Raw genomic sequence first — 23475 nt, forward strand, 5'->3', positions numbered from 1 at the left:
ATACATTATACAACATGTTTCATTCACTGCAAACTTTTGTTTCAACTCAGGCTACCAGTCCAAGAAAACTATTCTATGTTAGAGCCCAGTGGTTTGCCAAATGTTTAAAATCAGGTCCCCCAGAGAATTCTGCAGATACCTCATGGATAATTTATTGGTAGAGTTCACCTTCACTTCTATATCTGTTTATTTGTTTTTATGACTACAGGCTCTAGAAAACCTCGTTCACATAGATAGATTGGAAGGAAAGCAGTTTTGTTTTAGCCATGTGACTTGATTCTTTCAATGCCTTTGAGTTACCTGCCAGGATTCACAAAGTGATCTACTATAAAAAATTATTTTAATAATCTCTAATGGCTGACAATTATTTGATCTTCCTACACATGTGTTGAAAACAACTAAAAATCACCTGGTTTGTTCCTTTGTCATTACAGCCATTAATTTCCAACATGAATAGCAATATTTCAAATTGCCACTCTATCTTGTTTCCCAGAGGGGTTTTTACAAACCCTTTCTGTTCAAATCCTAGTAAGACTGAGGATGAATAATAATGTCTTTCATTTATAAAGTAGGATTAGAGTCATTATGGAAAGGGAAAACCAGTCTGACATCTTAATGCAACCATATTCTCCGGCAGATCAAGTTTAAGAAAGAATATACATCAAGGTGGAATGTGTGGAACTCAATTTCTTTAAAATATAAAACTTGGAAAACTGTAATATATCCTGAGGCATTTGAACCTCACTCCTAAAAACACTACTCTAGTAACACCAGATTTCTTATCTTTATCAGAAAATATCATGTTCTTTAAAAGTACGATATTTCTGCAGATTCTATTGTGTCTTCTGAAATACCTTTTCCCCATGTCTGCCTGTGAACTGCTATTTCTAAGACATAATTCATTAACCTCTTTGTGAAACCTTTCCACACCCTGCAAGCAATTAATTAAAACCTCTCTGTGTTTCTGTAGTCCCTACACAGAACCCTTTCCCTTACTTCTTCATGCTAACATTTATGTTGAACTACAATGATTTGGGGATTTGTTTGGTTTTTTTTTTTTTTTTGGAAACAGATCTCACTCTGTTACGCAGGCTGAAGTGCAGTGTTGCAATGGCTTGACCTCTTGGGTTCAAATAATCCTCCTGCCTCAGTCTCCCAAGTAGCTAAGGACTGCAGGTACCACCACCACACTTGGGTGATTTTTAAATTTTTGTAGAGATGGGACTCAATATATTGCCCAGGCTGGTCTTGAATTACTGGTCTCAAGTAAACCTCCTGCCTCAGCCTCCCAAAGTGCTGGGATTACAGACATGAGCCCCTGTCTCCCACCTACAAAGATCTGTTTCATATTTAACTCACTCTTCTACTCTAGGTCCTTCAGGCCAGGGTCAGATGATATTCATTTTTACATCATAGTGTCTACCCCTGCACCTCAGGACATAGTAGGCAGGTAATAGATAATGCCAATGTGATATTCATTGAAAGCCTAGGCCGGGTGTGGTGGCTCACACCTGTAATCCCAGCACTTTGGGAGGTCGAGATGGGCAGATCACTTGAGACCAGGAGTTCGGGACCAGCATAGTCAACACAATGAAAGCCCGTCTCTAACAAAATTACAGAACAAATTAGCTGGGAGAGGTGGCACTTGACCCGTAGTCCCAGCTATGTGGGGGGCTGAGGCACAAAAATCACTTGAACCTGAGAGGCGGAGGTTGCAGTGAGCTGAGATTGTGCCACTGAACTCCAGGCTGAGCTAAAGAGAGACTCTGTCTCAAAAAACAAAGAAAGCCTAAATGTATGCCATTCCCATGTACAAAGCTGGATCACCAACAAGCTATATATCTGAGATATATAATACTGTTTCCAAGGAAAGAGCTTCATAGGTGTATAATTTTATAATATCTAGTTAAGTTTTTACTAGAGGTAGATATAAAAATTCATTTATACTTTGCCTAAAATTATTAAAAATATTATCCATTATAATCATCATTGTCTCTTCTATAAAGACCTTGATGTACTGGTACTCAGAACTTACTACTGGGAAAGACTAGAAAAACTTTTCCTCTCCATACCAACTAATAATGCTCCATACAAACTAATAATCACTTTTAAGAAGGTGATAAATAGCTCATTATGCTTGTCCCTGTTCTTGCCCCAGCCAGACAACTCCAACAGAAGTTTTGTGTTCAATTTTAGCAATTCCTTACAGCTTTGATTCTCTGCACAATTAACTCTCACATGTCCTCTCTTGCCTATAATTACCCAGGATTTTCCTCATTTGCTTTTACTTTAGTAGTTCTAAAACTGTATTCTTTTAACTTCCTAAACAGAGGTATTAAAACATCAAATACCTTTATGTCATCATTAACTTTAGTGCCTAATACAGAGCTCTAAACAAAATAATCACTAACAGATACGAATACATTTAATATGTTTTCATATAGCTACTACTTATATAAAATTACATAGAAGATATCTAGATAAAGAAGATTCTTGTACTCAAAGCCTCACAATCTGTTTCTTAAAGAAAATACCAACAAATCCTTCTAATTTTTAAACTACTTTCATGTAAAGTAAGTATTTTTCCTGTTAATTTTACAGCATACCTGTGTAGGTTCAGGAGCCATACTCTTCCTTTGTTCTGTTGATTTTTCTATTGCTTCACTAAGAGACTTTGCATATTGTACCATAGCTTTCAACTGGGAATCAGTTAAAACCCATAATAAGTCATCCAATATTAGAACTAACTTCGTTGCTATGACATTGCAGTCCTTTAACTGTAGGGGGGAAAAAAAATGTTTTATAAAATTAAGCCAAGATATAAACCTTGTAATACATTTGTATTCAAAAAATGTTTTCAAAACCTTTTTGAATAGAATTAAATATGGATTCTTCCTTCATACAAGAAGTATTTACTGGCCGGGCATGGTGGCTCATGCCTGTAATCTCAGCACTTTGGGAGGCCAAGGCAGGTGGATCACCTGAGGTCAGGAGGTCGAGACCAGCCTGGCCAACATGGTGGAAACCTGTCGCTACTAAAAATACAAAAATCAGCCAGGTGTGGTGGTGGACACCTGTGTAATCCCAGCTACTTGGGAGGTGGAGGCAGAATTGCTTGAGCCCAGGAGGCAGAGGTTACAGTGAGTGGAGACAATGCCATTGCACTCCAGCCTGGGTGACAGAGGGAAACTCTGTCTCCAAAGAAAAAAAAAAAAGGTAGTATTTACTGAGTTCCTATAATATGAAAGGAATATCTCCTACTACTAGAGAAGCAGTGGTAACAAAAGACAGACAAATCCTTGTACAAATTATATAGCACTTATATAACTTAATTTTGCATTTATAGCTGATAAATTATATAATTACTTGTATTCAAAGACTCAATAGAAGAAATGAAATTTATAAGACAGTAAATGTTCAACAAATATTTGGCAACTGAGAAATATATTCAATTTACCAAAAATAAAAATGTTTAGGCCAGGCATCGTGGCTCACACCCATAATACCAGCACTTTGGGAGGTCAAGACAGAAGGACTGCTTGAAGCCAGGAATTCATGACCAGCCTGGACAACATAGTGAGACCCTGTCTCTACAAAAAAAATTACAGATTAGCTAGGCATGGTGGTGCATGCCTGTAGTCTCAGCTACTTGGGAGGCTAAAGCAGGAGGATCCCTTGAGCCCAGGAGTTTGAGGCTGCAGTGAGCTAGGACTGTGCCACTGCACTCCAGCCTGGGCAACACAGCAAGACCCCATCTCCAAAAATAAAAATAAAAATAAGGCAGAGGCAGGAGAATCACGTAAGTCCAGGAGCTCAAGACCAGTCTGGGCAATACAATGAGATCTCATCTCTACAAATAACTTAAAAAATTATTCAGGTATGGTGGTGCATGCCTGTAATCCCAGCTACTTGGGAAGCTGAAGTGGGACAATCACTTAAGCCTGGGAAGTCAAGGCTTCAGTGAACCTTGATCATGACACCGCAATCAAGACCAGGCAATACAGTGAGAGCTCACCTCAAAAAAAAAACAAAATAAGATAAAAATAAAAACAACAACAAAAAACCTTCGAAAAATCTATTAAACCTAAGACTGAAGAACATTATACCAGTTTTCTATAAATATTATCTGAGTAACCATACCTCCTTTTATTTTGCATTATTTTAATATGCCACTGGTAGTATGCCAATATTTCACCTAAGACATTATTTAAAATTTCCTATAGTTAACTAATAGTTAACACGCAAATCGAAAAGTCAAATCCAAGAGTTAACACATGAATCCAAAATGTAATCTTGTTGACTCACCCTTCTTTTAAGTGTGACTCTGATTTTTGATTGGTTGGTTATTAATCGAACAGGAGCACACATAATTTCAAGATGTGAACTTTGGGTGGCATCTGCCTCTATTCTTATCATCTGCCAATTTATTTCTTTAAAAGTCAAAACCTAAGGAGAACACAGAGATTTAACTTCACTTACTCATACAAAACAGAATGAGAAAAATGTAGTTTAAAAACAAAGCAAATGTATATTCTCAATTAATTTTCAAATGACATTTTAGATATATTCACGTTTTTATTTTTGTAAATTGTATTATTCCATCAAAGTCAATTACACATCTTCATATTCATATTCATCATATGTAAAGCTGTTAATGCTTTTATTCTAAGCAATTCAGTTAATGTAAGGCGCAAATGCATTAAATCATGTTACCAAGAAAGAACTAAACAACATATTTTAGTTTGGGGAATTAAAAAATTCAATTCTGAGTAGCTGAGAAGTTAAAATAGGGCTTTAAATGGAAAGATTTACTACAGTAAAAGCATTAAAATGTGCACATTTTGTAACTGAATGATTAAATGTAATACAGAGAGCTGGGTGCAATGGTTCAGGCCTGTAATCCCAGCACTATGGGAGGCCAAGGCAGGTGGACAGCTTGAGCCCAGGAGTATAAGACCAGACTGGGCAACATAGCAAAACCCTGTCTCTACCAAAAATACAAAAATTAGGCAGGTGCAGTAGTACATGCCTTTAGTCCCAGCTACTCAAGATGCTGAGGTGGGAGGATCACCTGAGCCCAGGGAGGTCAAGGCTGCAGTGAGCCGTGACTGCGCCACTGCACTCCAGCCTGGGCTACAGAGTGAAACCCTGTCTCCCCCGCACCCTCCCCAAAAAAAGTAATATAGAGAAATGCAAAGGTAAAAGGCAACCATGAGATGTGATTTCTTTAATCGTTCTCTTTTACTTGTCACTACATGAAACATTTGAAAAAGAAAGAAAAAAAATGTTACCTCTCCTCTCTGTGGATCCTGAATACGAGTAAATCTTAAATCTCCATGTTCCCAGTGTGCATTTACACTATAGATCCGAAGCTGAGAAAGTTCAAATGAAGCATTGAAGGCTTTTGCTCCAATTCTGATGACTATAGAATTTACAGAAACAGTAATTCCCTCAACTACTTTTTCAGCAAAGCTGTATTCACTGGAAAAAGAAAGTAAAATAAAATACATTAATGACAAAACTAATTTTTAAAAGTTCTATTAATATTTGCACATTGCTGGTCGGGGATGGTGGCTCACACCTGTAATCCTAGCACTTTGGGAGGCTGAGGCAGGCAGATTACTTGAGGCCAGGAGTTCAAGACCAGGCTGGCCAACACAGTGAAACCCCATCTCTACTAAAAAAAAAAAAACACACACACACACACACACAAAATTAGCTGGGCACAGTGGCATATGCCTGTAATCTCAGCTACTTGGGAGACTGAGGCACGAGAATCACCTGAACACAGGAGGTGGAGGTTGCGGTAAGCTGAGATCACAACACTGCATTCCAGCCTGGGTGACAGAGAAAGACTCTTTCTAAAAATATAGATAGATAGATAGATAGATAGATAGATAGATAGATAGATAGATAGACAGACAGACAGATAATATGCACAACACCATATTATTATTATTATTATTATTATTATTTTTCTGAGACAGAGTCTCAACTCTGTCACCTAGACTGGAGTGCAGTGGCATGATCTCAGCTCACTGCAACCTCTACCTCCCAGGTTCAAGCAATTCTTGTGCCTCAGCCTCCAGAGTAGCTGGAATTACAGGCACACACCACCATACCTGGCTAATTTTGTGGATTTTTAGTAGAGATGGGGTTTCACCATATTGGCCCTCAGGTGATCTGCCCACCTTGGCCTCCCACAGTGATGGGATTACAGGCGTGAGCCACCAGGCCCAGCTTATCATTCATTTTTATATTGAAAAAAATAAATGTTTTTTATTAAAACAATAATCTAAGCTGGGCATGGTGGCTCACGCCTGTAATCTCAGCATTTTGGGAGGCCAAGGGAGGAGGATCTCTTGAACCTGGAGTTCGAAACCAGCCTGGGCAATATAGCAAGATCCCTGTCTCCACAAAATATTTTAAAAGGCCACACATGGTAGCTCATGCCTGTAATCCCAGCACTTTGGGAGGCCACTTGAATCTAGGAGTTCAAGACCAGCCTGGGCAACACAGAGAGACCTCATCTCTGTAGAAAATTTAAAAATTAGCTGAGCATGGTAACACTCGCCTATGGTCCCAGATACTCACAAGGCTGCAGTGGGAGGATCTCTTGAGCCCAGGAGGCAGAGGTTGCAGTGAGCTGAGATGGAACCACTGTACCCTAACCTCGGCAACAGAGTGAGACGTTGTTTCAAAATTAATTAACTAATTGATTAATTTATTAGCTGGACATGATGGTGCATGTCTGTGGTCCCAGTTACTTGGGAAGCTGAAGTGGGAGGATCACTTGAGGCTAGGAGGTTGAGGCTGCAGTGAGCTGTGATTGTGCCACTGCAGTCTAGCCTGGGTGACAGAGATTCCATCTCAAAAAAAAAAAAAAAGGAAAACAAACCTCAAACACAACAATCTAGTCTAGTTAGACATAAGTCATAAAAAAAAAAAAATGCTATTCTCAGCCAGGCATGGTGGCTCTCACCTGTAATCCTAGCACTGTGGGAGGCCAAGGTAGGTGGATCACTTTAGCCCAGGAGTTGGAGACCAGCCTGACCAACAAGGAGAAATCCCGTCTCTACTAAAAACACAAAAAAGTTAACTGGGCATGGTGGCACGTGCCTGTAGTCCCAGCTACTTCGGAGGCTGAGCTGAGAGGATCACTTCAGTATGGGAGGTGGAGGTTGCAGTGAGCTGAGATGGCACCACTGCACTCCAGCCTGGGCAACAGAGTGAGACCTTGTCTAAAAAAATAAAATAAAAAATAATTAAAAAAAAAAAAACACTCTTCTCACTCTCTAAACCTTTTCTGGTTCTCAGAGCTGCACAATTTTTTTTTTAAATACCCTTCTTAAAAATGTAAAAGACTTTTTGGCTGGGCACAGTAGCTCACATCTATAATCCAAGTACTTTGAGAGGCAAAGGGAGGAGGACTGCTTGAGCCCAGGAGTTAAAATCAGCCTGGGCAACAGAGGGAGACCCCCATCTCTACAAAAAATACAAAAAACAAGCCAGGTATGGTGGCTCGCACCTGTAGTCCCAACTACTTGGGAGGCTGAGTTGGGAGGATCGATTGAGCTTGGGAGGTCAAGGCTGCAGTGAGCCAAGATCGTGCCACTGCATTCCAGCCTGGGCAACGGAGTGAGACCCAAAAATACATATTCATATTCCATTTTTTTTTTACTCTGAACACCACTCAATGAATGTATTCATTCTCTTGATATCCATTCCAGACCTACTAAATCAGAAATTCAAGAAAAGGAGCTTCAGAGACTTTGTAGATTTAATAAGCACTCTAAATGACTGTTACAATCAGGCAAGTATGAAAAATGCTGAAACAGATTAACCACTCTGCCATGTATCAAAATATGAGGATGATTTAAATAGTTTAAATCATCACATGATTACAAAGTCAAAATTATAAAGCTTATGATACTATAAAAACAAGAATTAGGACACTATCGACTATACTAAGCACACAAGGACAAAATGATTCATTTTAGTTCTTTCTGACTCTAGCCAACCTAAAGGCCAACAACTATTCTATGAAACCTGGAATCATAATTGAACCTGTAAAATCTGAAGTTGCTGGATGATGCTACATTACAAAGAAGTTAACATGAAAGCTCTTTTCCCAGTCACTAATATCTGTAGTCCAAATATAAACTGCACATATGATAAACCTGCACATCTGATAAATCTAATGGTGGAATGAATCACCATTAGATTCCCATGGCATGCACTGTAGGTATTCTCATGGCATGCACTAACATAAAGGTGGCTCAACCTTTGTAAAAGAGCAGTGAGTGAGTGTGTGTCTGTGTACACACATGAATGTATTCACCCTCAAGAAAAGTTTTATCAACGGTTTTACATAACACCTAGAATACTACACATGTTCAGAGCTGCCATTTGACGCAACACAAAGAGGCATCAATCACATTAAAAATCTATGTGAACAACTGATGTGAATGCAAAAATAATGCAGAAATCCTGTTGCAGGAAAATCATGTATAGTACTAGATCGAAATTTAACTGAGTGCAAAAAAGCAGACAATATATTTTTAAAAAATTTTTAATAGCTTCTAACATTTCAAAAAAGCTTTATGAAATGGTCCCCATACTTCTGCTTTATTAGTATCCGATTTTCATCTATCAAAATATAACCTGTGGAAAGCAAAAACATCTTAAACTTAATGAATTTTAGAGTCACCCAAAAGGTCTATAATTTAAGGCATCAACTTAACTCTTTTTTTTTTTGAGACAGAGTCTCTCTCCATCACACAGGCTGGAGTGCAGTGGCATAAGCTCAGCTCACTGCAGCCTTGACCTCCCAGGTTCAAGCAATTCTCCTGCCTTGGCCTCCCCAGTAGCTGGGAATACAGGCGGATACCACCGCGCCCAGCTAATTTTTGTATTTTTCGCAGAGACGGGGTTTCACCATGTTGGTCAAGCTTGTTGCAAACTCCTGACCTCAGGTGATCCGCCCACCTCAGCCTCCCAAAGTGCTGGGATTACAGGCGTGGACCACTGCACCAAGCCCAACTAAATTCTTTTTTTTTTTTTCCTTCGAGACAGTCTTGCCATTGCACGCCAAGGCTCTAGTGCAATGGCACAATCTTGGCTCACTACTACCTCTGCCTCTCAGGTTCAAGCAATTCTCCTGTCTCAGCCTCCCAAGTAACTGGGATTATAGGTGCACAGCGCCATGCCCATAAAGTTTTTTGTATTTTAGTAGAGACAGGGTTTCATCGTTTTGCCCAGGCTGGTCTCAACCTCCTGAGCTCAGGCAATCCACCCACCTCGGCCTCCCAAAGTGATAGGATTACAGGCATGAGTCACCACTCCTGGCCTCCCAACTTAATTCTTAAGAGTCATAAAAGTTCCACTGATGCACACAAAATGATATGCAGAGAAACTGATCAGAGGCTCTCTTATTTATAGAATGCCTAAATTCTTCTGCTTCCATTTTCTGCTGCTGCTCTGCCATTAATCACTATTATTTAATAATAGCAAGGAAAACAAGATGAATAAAGGAAGTTAAAAGTCAAATCTGCAACTTTGCAATGTATATAACTAAAACTGCAAAATGTTTGATGGGAGAGCTGACTGAAATAGAGGCAATTTGAGGTTAAGGCTTTTTTTTTTTTTTTTAAATGTACTGTTACTGTCAATAACGGAGTTGACTATAGAAAATAACTCCCTTTGGCAGTCATGCAGATGAACAGAAGTAGCTTACCTTTGTCCTGAAGCAGTTGCAATTGGCGATGGGCCATTAGGGCTTCTTGGTTCTTCACATGTACTCATTTCCATTATTACTTTATCCAGGGACTAATAAAAACGTTAAAATGTAAACAATTAGATTCTTTATTTTATGTATATTATTAAAGTATTATGTAAGATTATTTTCTCTTTCATTTTTCCTTAGGAAGAAAGTAAACAGTAAGTGAGCAGAGTCATTTAAGTGTCTCTTTACAGGTCTAAAAAGACAAATGCCAAAAAAACACAAAGCACTCACTCCGTTCTCAAGGCATTTATTATCTAGTGGAAAAACTGTGTGTATTACAGATGTATGGAGCGGGGAGGAATCAAGACATAGCCATTAACTACTGAAATCATCAGATTTCATGAAAACAGAATTTCTACTCCCAGATATATTCATTGATAAAATTATATTTTAATAAATAGGATTGAACTACCCCCAAAAGCTTATTACAATCTAAGATCTGAGCTATGAGACACAAAACTATGGGAAATATAAAATAAGCAGGAAATGTGAAAAAAATAAACACCCCCATAATGGAAAAAGTTCTTTCTCAGGGTGATACTTTTTTCCTTGAAGAAAGATCTAATGTCCTTAATAGTCATCACTAACACAACTCCAGTCATTCTTCATTCTCTATTTCACATACAGCATTTATTATTATTTGAAACTGTCTTGTTTTATTCATGTTCTTGATCATTATATTTTTTAAATGAATGAACGAACAAATGATTGATTTTCTTCAACTTTCCTTAAAAAGCAAAGTATATTAAAGAACATATTTCATAATTTACTAGATCAGTAAAAGGAGAAACAAAGACAGTCTGGATCAAATGTTATTGAAAGAATAATCCCACAGTACATCAACAAAGAGTTAAATGATGCAATAAAATACTATGCCAATTTAGAACATAGTATTCTAGACCTGAAACACTTTAAAGATGCTCCTACTTTAACGTTAAAACTTCTCATTTAAAGGATGAAAAATCTGAGTCCTATCAAAATAAAATGAAAGCTAACTGGTAAAAAATCCAGACTATATGTCCATGAAACAAAAGTTTACTATGAACAGAGTAGCTAGATAATGTATATATAAAAATGTTTATTTCTAAAGAGGCTTCAGAACTCACCAAACAGATGGGATGTGTTTTCAGTTTTGTCCATGGGATCTACAAATGAAAAATTTTTAAGATGTATCACTAAGAAGAAAATAATGTAAACAGTAATCAATACCGGTGTTATATTCATATAGGACAGACACAACAAATTATACAAAATCACTTTTCTTAAATTACAAAATAAACTGAGCAACTCACTCATACTTTTGAAATCAGATGTACCCATTTTATATAAGAAATTATTACTAGCTGTATCTTCTGTCATCTTTTGATTAGAAATTGTAAGTTCTTTTTTCTTTTTCTTTTCTTTTTTTTTTTTTTTTGAGACAGTCTCTTTCTGTTGCCCAGACTGGAGTGAGGTGGCGTGATCTCAGCTCACTGCAACCTCCACCTCCTGGGTTCAGGCAATTCTCCTGCCTCAGCCTCCCAGTAGTTGAAATTACAAGCAAGTGCCACCACACCCGGCTAATTTTTGTATTTTTAGTATAGACAGTGTTTTTGATATGGTGGCTAGGCTGGTCTCTAACTCCTGGCCTCAAATGATCCACCCAACTCAGCCTCTTAAGGTGCTGGGATTATAGGCGTGCACCACCACGCCTGGCCAATTTCAGGTTATTTTAAATATCTTTTTTTTTAACAATCCTTAAAACAAATCTTAATATCATAATTTAAACGAAGAGTTCCCAGCAAAACATAATCAGTGTTCTGTCCATTTAACAACCTGTTTAATCCTAGAATTCTGAGCAATCATTTTGTAAATATTCAAGATAAATACAAAAGTTAGGCCATTAATATAAAATGTAGGAAACATCAAATATATAATGTTGAAATATACCCTGTACTAAAAATGTCAAGTTTTGCCTCCAAAAGACTCTTAGATCTAATAAATAAATTCAGTAAGGTTTAGGTTACAAAATCAACGTACACAAATCACTAGCACTGCTACAAACCAACAAAAACCACGCTGATAATCAAATCAGGAACTTAATCCCTTTTACAATAACTACTACTACTACAAAAAAAAAAGACGTAGGAATATACTTAACCAAGGAGTTGAAAGATCTCCACATGGAGAACTAAAAACACTGTGGAAAGAAATCATAGATGACATAAACAAATGGAAATACATTCCATGCTCGTGGACTGGAAGAATCTATACTGTGAAAATGACCATACTGCCCAAAGCAATCTACAAATTCAATGCAAATCTTCTCAAAGTACCAACATCATTTTTCACAGAATTAGAAAAAACAACCCTAAACTTCATATGGAACCAAAAAAGAACCCAAATAGCCAAAGCAATCCTAAGCAAAAAGAACAAACCTGGAGGCATCACATTACCCAACTTCAAATTATGCAAGTCTATACTAACCAAAACAGCATGGAACAGGTATAAAAATAGGCACATGGACCAATGGGACAAAACAGAGCAAAGTATTCTGTTCCATTGAACAGAATACACAGGCCAATGGAAAACTAAATACATAGGCTAATGGAACAGAATAGAGAAGCAAGAAATAAAGCCAAATACTAACCATCAACTGATCTTTGACAAAGCATACAAAAACACAAACTGGAGAAAGGACACCATATTCAATAAATGGTGCTGGAAAAATTGGATAGCCACATGTAGAAGAATGAAATTGGATCCCTATCTCTTACTGTACACAAAAATTAACTCAAGATAAATGAAAGCTTTAAATCTAAGATCTGAAACCATAAAAATTCTAGAAGAAAACCTAGGAAAAACTCTTCGGAACATTGGCCTAGGCAAAGAATTTATGACCGAGACCCCAAAAGCAAATGCAACAAAAATAAATGACACCTAATTAAACTAAAACACTTCTACACAACAAAAAAATAATCATGAGAGTAAACTGACAACCTACAGATTGTCAATATTCACAAACTATGCATCTGACAAAGAAAATATTCACAAATTATGCATCTGACAAAGGACTAACATTCAAAATCTACAAGGAACTCAAACAAATCAGCAAGAAGAAAACAAATAAGCCTATTAAAAAGTGGGCAAGCACATGAACAGACATTTTGCAAAAGAAGATATACAAATGGCCAACCACATGAAAAAATACTGAAAATCAGTAATCATAAGGGAAATGCAAACTAAAACCACATTGAGACACCACCTTTTCCCAGTCAGAATGGCCATTACTAAAAAGTTGAAAAACAATAGCTGTTGTCACGGAAGTGATGAGAAAGGAATGCTTATACATTGCTGGTAGGAATATAAGTTAGTACAACCTCAATAGAAAACAATATAGAAATTTCTCAAAGAACTAAAAGTAGATCTACCATTTGATCCAGCAATCCCACTACTGAGTGGGTATCTATCCAAAGGAAGAGAAGTCACTATATCAAAAAGACTCTGGTCCTCATTCCAAACATGATCCTATTAAAAAAAAAAAAAAAGAAAGATACCTAGACACACACGTCTAATGCAACGCTATGCACAATTGCAAAGATATGGAATCAATCTAAGTGCCCATCAACCTACGAGTGGATCAGAAAATGTGGTAAATACCATTGAATACTACTCAGCCATAAAAAAAAAAAAAGAACAAAATAATGTCTTTTGTAGTAACTTGAAAAGAACTGGAGGCCATTATATTAAGTGAAGTAACAGGAATTGAAAAACCAAATACCACATGTTCTTTTAAGTGGGAGGTGAGCTATGGGTATGCAAAGGCATACAGAGTAGCATAATGGACTTTGGAGACTCAGAAGGTGGGCAAGGTAGGAGAGGGGTGAGGGATGAAACTACTTCCTGAGTACAACGTACACTACTCAGCTGACAGGTGCACTAAAATCCCAGACTTCGCCACTATACAATTCACTCATGTAAACAAAAACCACTTGTATCTCTAAAGCTATCGAAATAGAAAAAAATTACTAAAAGAAAAGTGTCAAGTCTTTGTAGATATTTAGGTTTCCAAAGGGTAGAACAAAAATTAAAAGTGACCATCAAAGGATATAGGAACTTTTCTATAATCTTTTCTTAGGAGCCCAAATTTTAGTTTTATGGAACAATCAGCATGCAGTATTTCAACTAAGCAGACAACTCTCAAATAAAGCCTCATCTTTAAGACCAATAACCAATAAGTGACACAAATTGACATACGATTAAAGATAAGTAGAAGTCAGTCAGGCATGGTGGCTCATGCTGTAATCCCAGCATGCTGGGAGGCAGAGGCAAGTGGTGGATCACCTGAGGTCAGGAGTTTGAGACCAGCGTGGCCAACAGGATGAAACCCCATCTCTACTAAAAATATGAAAATTAGCCAGGTGTGGTGGCATGTGCCTATAATTCCAGCTACTTGGGAGGCTGAGGCAGGAGAATCGCATGAATCTGGGAGGTAGAGGTTGCAGTGGGCCAAGAGAGTGCCACTGCACTCCAGCCTGGGCAACAAGAGCAAGACTCCATCTCAAAAAAAAAAAAAAAAAAAAAAAGGGTAAGTAGAATAACAAGTTATAATAATAATAATAGGAATGATACTAACAATAAATAGAAACCCTTAAAATTCTCAAAATGGGCCAGGCACGGTAGCTCACACCTGTAATCCCAGCACTCTGGGAGGCCGAGGTGGGTGGATCACGAGATCAGGAGATTGAGGATCATCTTGGCCAACATGGTGAAATCCCATCTCTACTAAAATACAAAAAAATTAGCCAGACATGGTGGCAGGTGCCTGTAATCCCAGCTACTTGGGAGGCTGAGGCAGGGGAATCGCCTGAACCTGGGAGGCAGAGGTTGCAGTGAGCTGAGATCACGCCACTGCAGTCCAGCCTGGTGACAGAGAAAGATTCTGTCTCAAAAAAAAAAAAAAAAAAAAAATCTCAAAATGAAAAAGAAACTAATGAAGAAAAGAGATAAAACTGCAAATTTATTAGTTCTCATGTCTTCATTTGAAAAAGTATTTACTCACTACTTTTTAAAAATTTTTTTGAGACAGGGTCTCACTCCATCACCCAAGCTGGAGTGCAGTGGCACAATCATGACTCACTGCAGCCTCACCCTTCTAGACTCAACTGATCATCCTGCTTCAGCTTCCCAAGTAGCTGGGACTACAGACGCATGTGCTACTATGTTGGGCTATTTTTTTTTTTTTCCAGTAGAGATGCAGTCTCATTATGTTACCCAGGTTAGTCTCAAACTCCTGGGCTCAAGCAATTTGCCTACCTCAGCCTTTCAAAGTGCTGGGATTACAAGTGTGAGCCACCATGCCCAGCAACTCACTACAAGTTTAGATTGTCCCATTTGACAATAAAACTTAAGAAAAAACTATCTTTGAACATGTACCAAATGGATGTAATTATTAACAAATTAATAATTTAAAAATATTAATGGAATCACATTTAAACAAAAATTAAGACCTATAAAGTAGTTAATATATGCCTTTAAATATAAGGCACAACTTTATGCAAAGGTATCTTTCTTTTGAAATTATATTAATAAAAATGTTTTTACAGAATTATCTAAAATTAAGAACGCTTTTACACTGTTGGTGGGATTGTAAACTAGTTCAACCATTATGGAAAACAGTATGGCGATTCCTCAAGGATCTAGAACTAGATGTACCATATGACCCAGCCATCCCATTACTGGGTATATACCCAAAGGATTATAAATTATGCTGCTATAAAGACACATGCACACGTATGTTTATTGCAGCACTATTCACAATAGCAAAGACTTGGAATCAACCCAAATGTCCATCAGTGACAGATTGGATTAAGAAAATGTGGCACATATACACCATGGAATACTATGCAGCCATCAAAAAGGATGAGTTTGTGTCCTTTGTAGGGACATGGATGCAGCTGGAAACCATCATTCTTAGCAAACTATCACAAGAACAGAAAACCAAACACCGCATGTTCTCACTCATAGGTGGGAACTGAACAATGAGATCACTTGGACTCAGGAAGGGGAACATCACACACCGGGGCCTATCATGGGGAGGGGGGAGGGGGGAGGGATTGCATTGGGAGTTATACCTGATGTAAATGACAAGTTGATGGGTGCAGCACACCAACATGGCACAAGTATACATATGTAACAAACCTGCACGTTATGCACATGTACCCTACAACTTAAAGTATAATAATAATAAATAAATTTAAAAAAAAAAAAAAAGAGCCAAAATATAGAAAGAAAACATAAAAGTCCTTCTACAAATATCAAGCCACAGATATCAAAGTCTCACCCTGATGGACGCTTTATTACAAAAAACTTTGTTGATAGCAAGCCATGTCGGCAAATCCAACATATTCTGGAGCACTTCTTCATCTAACTCCAAATTCTTCAGTTCACCTTCTCCTTTAAGGGTACTTAGATTTATCTTGTCAGGAGATAAATTTTTGGTAAATCTGAAAGAGAATATACATTGACATTTATTTATGTGTCAGTTAGTACACTCCAGAGTCATTTTTTCAAATATACAGAGCACTAAAAATAGCAGTGCATGCAACCTAATGTCCATCAATGACAAACGGTTAAAGAAAATGTGGTACATATACACGATGGAGTATTATTCAGCCATAAAAAAGAACGAGATCCTGTCATTTGCAACAACATGGATGGAACTGGAGAACATTACAGTTAAGTGAAACAAACCAGGCACAGAAAGACAAACTTTACACACTCTTCCTCATTTGTGGCAGCTAAACATTAAAACAATTGAACTCATGGAGATCTAGAGTAGAAATGATGGTTACCAGAGGCTGGAAAGGGTAGTTGGGGGGAGTGGGGGTGGGAATGGGTAGTGGATACAAAAACACAATTAGGTAGAATGAATACGATACTGATATGGTTTGGCTCTGTGTCCCCACCCAAATCTCATCTCTAATTGTAATCCCCACACGTCAGGGGAAGGATCTGGTGGGAGGTGATTGGATCATGGGGGCAGTTTCTCCTATGCCATTCTCATGATAGTTAGGGAGTGGGTTCTCACAAGATCTCATGATTTAAAAGTGTTTGGCAGTTTCTGTCTCTCTCTCTCTCTCTGCCACCATGTAAGACGTGCTTTGCTTCACCATCACCTTCCACCATGATTGTAAGTTTCCTGAGGCCTCCCCAGCCATGCAGAACTGTGAGTCAATTAAACCTTTCTTCATAAATTACTGTCTCAAGGAATGTCTTCATAGCAGTGTGAAAACGGACTAAGACAGATATAGTATTCAACAGCAAAAAAAGTGACTACAGTCAACAATAATTTATTGTACATTTTAAAGTAATTAACTCTATAACTGGAATGTTTGTAACACAAAGAAATGACAAAGGCAGCCAGACACGGTGGCTCACACCTATAATCCCAGCATTTTGGGAGGCTGAGGAGGGCGGATCACTTGAGGGCAGGAGTTCAAGACCAGCCTGGCCAACATGGTGAAACCTGGTCTCTACTAAAAATACAAAAAAATTAGCTGGACGTGTTGGCGCATGCCTGTAGTCCCAGCTACTCGGGAGGCTGAGGTGGGAGTTTCGCTTCAGTCCAGGAGGTGGAGGATGCAGTGAGCTGAGACTGTGCCACTGCACTCCAGCCTGGGTGACACAGCAAGACCCTGTCTCAGGAAAAAAAGAAAAAAAAGATTGGAAATAATTAACATAACAGTGAGCATTTTCCAAGGGTTTACTGTGTTCCAAGCTCTTGGCATATATACACAACTACTTCATTTAGTTCCCATGATAACCTATTAGGATCTATACTAATTTTACCCTAATTTTTGAATGAGTAAACATAAGGAGAAACTTGAACTTACTTGCCTAATATCACAACTAACAATGATAATAAATTACACATCTACTTTGAAATACATTCATATACATTACTTTATCTTCCAAACAACCCTGAAAAATAAAAAATTACTATGTCCAACAAATACGTTTTCAAAAGTGAAATTGCTGAAAAAACTAAACTACTGGCTAACAAGAGTTAGTCTTTACTTTTTTTGGAAATTAAATATACAGCAATAGTATGTACTGGGTTATTTACATGCCCTACTTGTCAACAAGAATACCAATCAATAAACTCATGTTTCTCCAGTGACTCCAAACCAGAATTTTTGAGCCAGATTCTATGTGAATTCATATCTTCTCACAGGATGTCAACTGAGAAATACAACAATCATTTAACACATGTGTTTGACCAATGATGCTGAGTTGTATTACACTTGCTTCTGATCATGCCTGATTCAATACCATGACACTTTCTCATAGGCTGCCACTCCTAGCCATAGATAACAAGCAAACAAAAACCCTGCCACTTCCCTGAGGCAGAATATTAGAGCCAGAAGACAACACTCAGTAAGTATGTATTGAGAATTCATTATGCAGACACACATACTGGGAAGCAGTACACTTGAGGTCCCTACCCTTGTGGAGTTTTCAGTTTAGTTGGTGAGACAGATCAAATGGCACAACTAAGACAGAATATAGCAGGGGTTCTAATCCAGAGCTTCTCTGAAACAGGAACTTTTAAAGGAAGAGAAGTTGTTAACTAGGCAAGGACGAAAACGGGGTAGGGAAAGAAAGTATTCCAAGCAGAGGAATAAAATGCATAAAGGTTCTAAGACGGGAGGGAACATGATATAAAGCGGAATTGAAAAATATATCAGAAATACTGTAATCTATAATACTTATAGGGAAGGAAGGATGGACAACAGACTAATTTGAATAACTTAAAAATAGAACATTTGACTATATATTCTAACATCTGACTATATATCCTTAGTCTTGGGCATGGAGGAATATGGGCATGGAGGTGAAACATGGTTAGCGAAGAAATCAGGCAATACCTTGATTGGGTATGTACAAGAATGTTCATTTCAAGGATACTTACAAGAAAAAAAAAGTGAAAACAATCTAAATGTCCCAAGAAGGATAACCCATCTAATCATAATACTCCATATTATTAATACATACTTATCAAGTAATATATGTTGCCAATCATATAAAGAAATGCTTATAATGTTTGGTGAAAATTCAAGTCACAAAATTATGTGCTATAATTTCTAGTATGTAAAAAATGCATCATAAAATCCCATGACTACCTATGGCTGGTGGAGTTTTAGATTTTTTTGTTTTTGTGTTTGAGACAGAGTCTCTCTCTGTTGTCCAGGGTGGAGTGCAGTGGTGTGATCATGGCTCATTGCAGCCACAACCTCCTGGACTCAGGTGATACTCCCACCGCAGCTTTCCAAGTAGTTGGGACCACCACACCCAGCTAATCTGTTTATTTATTTTATTTATTTTGAGACAGGGTCTCACCCTGTTGCCCAGGCTAGAGTGCAGTGGTTTGATTTTGGCTCACTGCAACCTCCACCTTTGAAGCAGTTGGGACCATGGGCACATGCCACCACACTCAGCTAGTTCTTTTTTTTTTTTTTTTTGTGAGACAGTCTTGCTCTGCCACCCAGGCTGGAGTGCAGTGGCACGATCTCGGCTCACTGCAACCTCTGCCTTCTGGATTCAAGCGATTCTCCTGCCTCAACCTCCTGAGAAGCTGGGACGACAGGCACATACCACCATGCCTGACTAATTTTTGTATTTTTAGTAGAGACAGGGTTTCACCATGTTGGTCAGGCTGGTCTCTAACTCCTGACCTCGTGGTCCATCCACCTTGGCCTCCCAAAGTGCTGGGATTACAGGCGTGAGCCACCGTGCCCAGCCCCAGCTAGTTATTTTTTAAAGACAGGGACTCACTATGTTGCTCAGGCTGATATCGAATCCCTGGGCTCAAGCGATACCTCCTGCCTCAGCCTCCCAAAGTGCCGGGATTACAGGTGTGAACCACCACACCCAGCCTAGATTTACTTCTCCTTATTTATACTTTTCTGTATAAGTATTCTATAACAAGCGTGTATCACTTTTATAAAGACAAAAGTTCAAGAGAAACCAAAAAAGACTGGCCTGCCAATAGCAAAAGTGAAAAATGAGGAGGATTAAAATATATGTAATTTAGCCAGGAGCAGGGGCTCATGCCTGAAATCTCAGCAGTTTGAGAGGCCAAGGCGAGAGGATCACTTGAGCCCAAGAGTTTGAGACCAGCCTGGGCTGGTCTGTATATTAGTGAGCCACTATATTAGTGAGACCCTGTGTCTACAAAAAATTTTAAAAAGAATTAGTCAGGCATAGTGGAACACTCCTGTAGCCCCCGTTACTCAGGGGACTGAGCTTGGAGGATCGCTTGAGCCTGGCAGGTCAAGGCTGCAGTGATCCATAACTGTGCCACTGCACTCCAGGCCTGAGTGACAAAGCCTTTGTCTCAAAGACAAAACAAAAAACAAAAATAATAGCTAACAACTCAATAAAATTTCCAAGCAAATGAAAAAAATAGACTTGATTTAGATTATACATTTTACAGTCAATACACCATTATCAGGGTCTAAATTATGTGCACTGTACTAAGTAAACATTTAAGGGCAAAACAAAACAAAACAAAAGGTCCATATAATCAAAGATTTATAATTTGGTTAAGGGAAGAGAGAATAAATGCACAAAAAGTCAAGAATCTCAGGAGACTGAGGAAGGAGAATTGCCTGGACCCGGGAGGCGGAGGTTGCAGTGAGCTGACATTGCACCACTGCACTCCAGCTTGGTGACAGAGCGAGACTCCATCTCGGAAAGAAAAAAAAAAAAGAATCTCAGCTTGCTAGGCACACATGAGCTCATGCCTGTAATCCCCAGAACTTTGGGAGGCTGAGGCAAGTGGATTGCTTGAGCCCAGGAGTTCAAGACCAGCCTGGGTAACATGACAAAACCCCATCTTTACTAAAAATACAAAACTTAGCCAGCCATGGTGACACGCTTCTGTAGTCCCAGCTACCCATGAGGCTGGGGTGGGAGGATCACCTGAGCCCAGGAGGTCAAGCCTGCAGTGAACCACGATAGTGCCACTGCATTCCAGCCTGGATGACAGAGTAAGACCCTGTCACACACACAAAAAGAATCTCATCTCACCGCCGGGCGCGGTGGCTCACGCCTGTAATACCAGGACTTTGGGAGGCCGAAGTGGTTGGATCACTTGAGGTCAGGAGTTCGAGACCAGCTTGGCCAACATGGTGAAACCTGTCTCTACTAAAAATACAGAAAAATTAGCCGGGTGTGGATCTCAGCTACTCTGGAGGCTGAGACAGGAGAATCGCTTGAACCCAGAGGGCAGAGGTTGCAGTGAGCTGAGATTGCACCACTGCACTCCAGCCTGGGAGAGAGAGAGACTCTGTCTCAAAAAATAAAAAAATAAAAAAGTATCATCTCAACAAGAGGTAAAATGCTACCTACTGCTTACTATTTAAACTATATCTCAGATTCCTCATCTGTAACATGGGGATAATAGTACCTGCCTCACAGAGTTGTTTTAAGGATTAACCCAAAACATGTAAAATGCTAGTTATGATCCCCAATATGAGTAATAACTCAGTAAGTGTTCACAATTATTAAGACTAAGATACAGGCCAGGCAGTTTGGCTCAGGCTTCTAATCCCAGCACTTTGGGAGGCCAAGGTAGGAAGATAACTTGAGGCCAGAGTTTGACACTAGTCTGGGCAACATAGCGACACCCTGTCTCAGAAAAAAAAAAGAAAAAAACAATTCCCATTATTCAATATTTCATGGTATAACATGAAAAACTAGATGTTACACGGAATTTAGCAATGCACGTTAGATTGTTTAATTAATAAATTTAAAAAGTAGATACTCTTAATCTGCAGGTATTAGATAGGCTTCAAGGAGTCTACAGTATTTTATCAGACTTTCAAAGGGGGTTTTGGACACAAAATACGCTAAGAACCACTGCCTTAAAGAAAATGATTAATTTTAGTCACCTAGAAAATAAATTATTTCAACACTATAATTCAATATTTAATGGTTATAATTCAATTATTTAGCTTGTTATTAATAAATACCTCTTGGAGTGGCTACCCAGCTAACAGTAATTCATTCTTCTGGGAAAAACTGTATAAACAGAGGAAAGACGCACATCTAAGATATTTTTTAACATACTTCCTTGGTTATAGCGATTTATTTACAGGTTGACATGGCATCTAGGCTATTCAATCATATTCTTTCCTCCAGAAATTTGAAACAAATAGACCACTTTGGGATCAAACTTATAAATTAATAACGAACAGTGACTGAGAAACACATAGCCACAATGTTTTAGAACTGAAAGGTACTGAAAAGATTCTTCTCCATTATTTTCCATTCTCGACAACTGAGCCCAACTCACATCCTTAATATGAACCAGTAATTGAAATCACTAGCTAGTATCTCAAGACTATGTGTCCCTACAAGGATGAAATTCTCATTATCATATGAAGAGTTTTTATAAGAACCAATATCTTTAAGCAAGCAAATTAATTTAACAGCTTCTGTTTGATTTTATTCAAAACAATACTTTCAGATGGGAAAATACCTTAAAACCACATTTTAAAGTCATACAAGAGAAGATGTTTTCAGAAAAACTTCCCCAAATCTGACAGACTGCCAAGTACTTTGGCTAGGATCACAAAGTTATTATCTGTAACTAATTAAATCCATTCATAGCCCATGGACCTCATCATGCAACCATAAAGATCCCTTCAATCAAAACTAAGAAACAGATCAAGGTTTTTCTTGTTTTTTATTATTATTATTATTATTTTATTATTATACTTTAAGTTCTAGGGTACATGGGCACAACGTGCAGGTTTGTTATATATGTATACTTGTGCCATGTTGGTGTGCTGCACCCATCAACTCGTCAGCACCCATCAACTCGTCATTTATATCAGGTATAACTCCCATTGGTATCCCTCCCCACTACCCCCTCCCCATAATAGGCCCCGGTGTGTGATGTTCCCCTTCCAGAGTCCAAGTGATCTCATTGATCAATTCCCACCTAGGAGTGAGAACATGTGGTGTTTGGTTTTCTGTTCTTGCGATAGTTTGCTGAGAATGATGGTTTCCAGCTGTATCCATGTCCCTACAGAGGACAAGAACACATCCTTTTTTATGGCTTCATAGTATTCCATGGTGTATATGTGCCACATTTTCTTAATCCAGTCTGTCACTGATGGACATTTGGGTTGATTCCAAGTCTTTGCTATTGTGAATAGTGCCGCAATAAACATACGTGTACGTGTGTCTTTATAGCAGCATGATTTATAATCCTTTGGGTATATACCCAGTAATGGGATGGCTGGATCATATGGTACTTCTAGTTCTAGATCCTTGAGGAATCGCCATACTGTTTTCCACAATAGTTGAACCAGTTTACAATCCCACCAACAGGGTAAAAGTGTTTCTATTTCTCCACATCCTCTCCAGCACCTGTTGTTTCCTGACTTTTTAATGATTGCCATTCTAACTGGTGTGAGATGGTATCTCATTGTGGTTTTGATTTGCATTTCTCTGATGGCCAGTGATGACAAGCATTTTTTCATGTATCTGTTGGCTGTATGCATGTCTTCTTTTGAGAAATGTCTGTTCATATCCTTTGCCCACTTTTTGATGGCATTGTTTGTTTTTTTCTTGTAAATTTGTTTGAGTTCTTTGTAGGTTCTGGATATTAGCCCTTTGTCAGATAAGTAGATTGCAAA

General features: G+C 38.4%; 1 protein-coding gene across 2 annotated transcripts in view; it reads right to left on the reverse strand.

The window, feature by feature from the left end:
* The window catches only part of BLTP3B (bridge-like lipid transfer protein family member 3B), a 117262-nt gene that overhangs the window by 61871 nt on the left and 31916 nt on the right, over positions 1-23475 (reverse strand). For both annotated transcript variants that reach the window (XM_050750111.1, XM_050750113.1), the window contains 6 exons: positions 16107-16269; positions 10891-10929; positions 9737-9828; positions 5292-5481; positions 4306-4446; positions 2607-2777 (listed from right to left, as the gene is read on the reverse strand). In XM_050750111.1, coding sequence (XP_050606068.1) covers positions 2607-2777; positions 4306-4446; positions 5292-5481; positions 9737-9828; positions 10891-10929; positions 16107-16269 — 796 coding nt within the window. The remainder of the gene's footprint in view (positions 1-2606; positions 2778-4305; positions 4447-5291; positions 5482-9736; positions 9829-10890; positions 10930-16106; positions 16270-23475) is intronic.

This window comes from Macaca thibetana, chromosome 11 (genome assembly GCF_024542745.1).
Source record: "Macaca thibetana thibetana isolate TM-01 chromosome 11, ASM2454274v1, whole genome shotgun sequence".
Taxonomy (NCBI): domain Eukaryota; kingdom Metazoa; phylum Chordata; class Mammalia; order Primates; family Cercopithecidae; genus Macaca; species Macaca thibetana.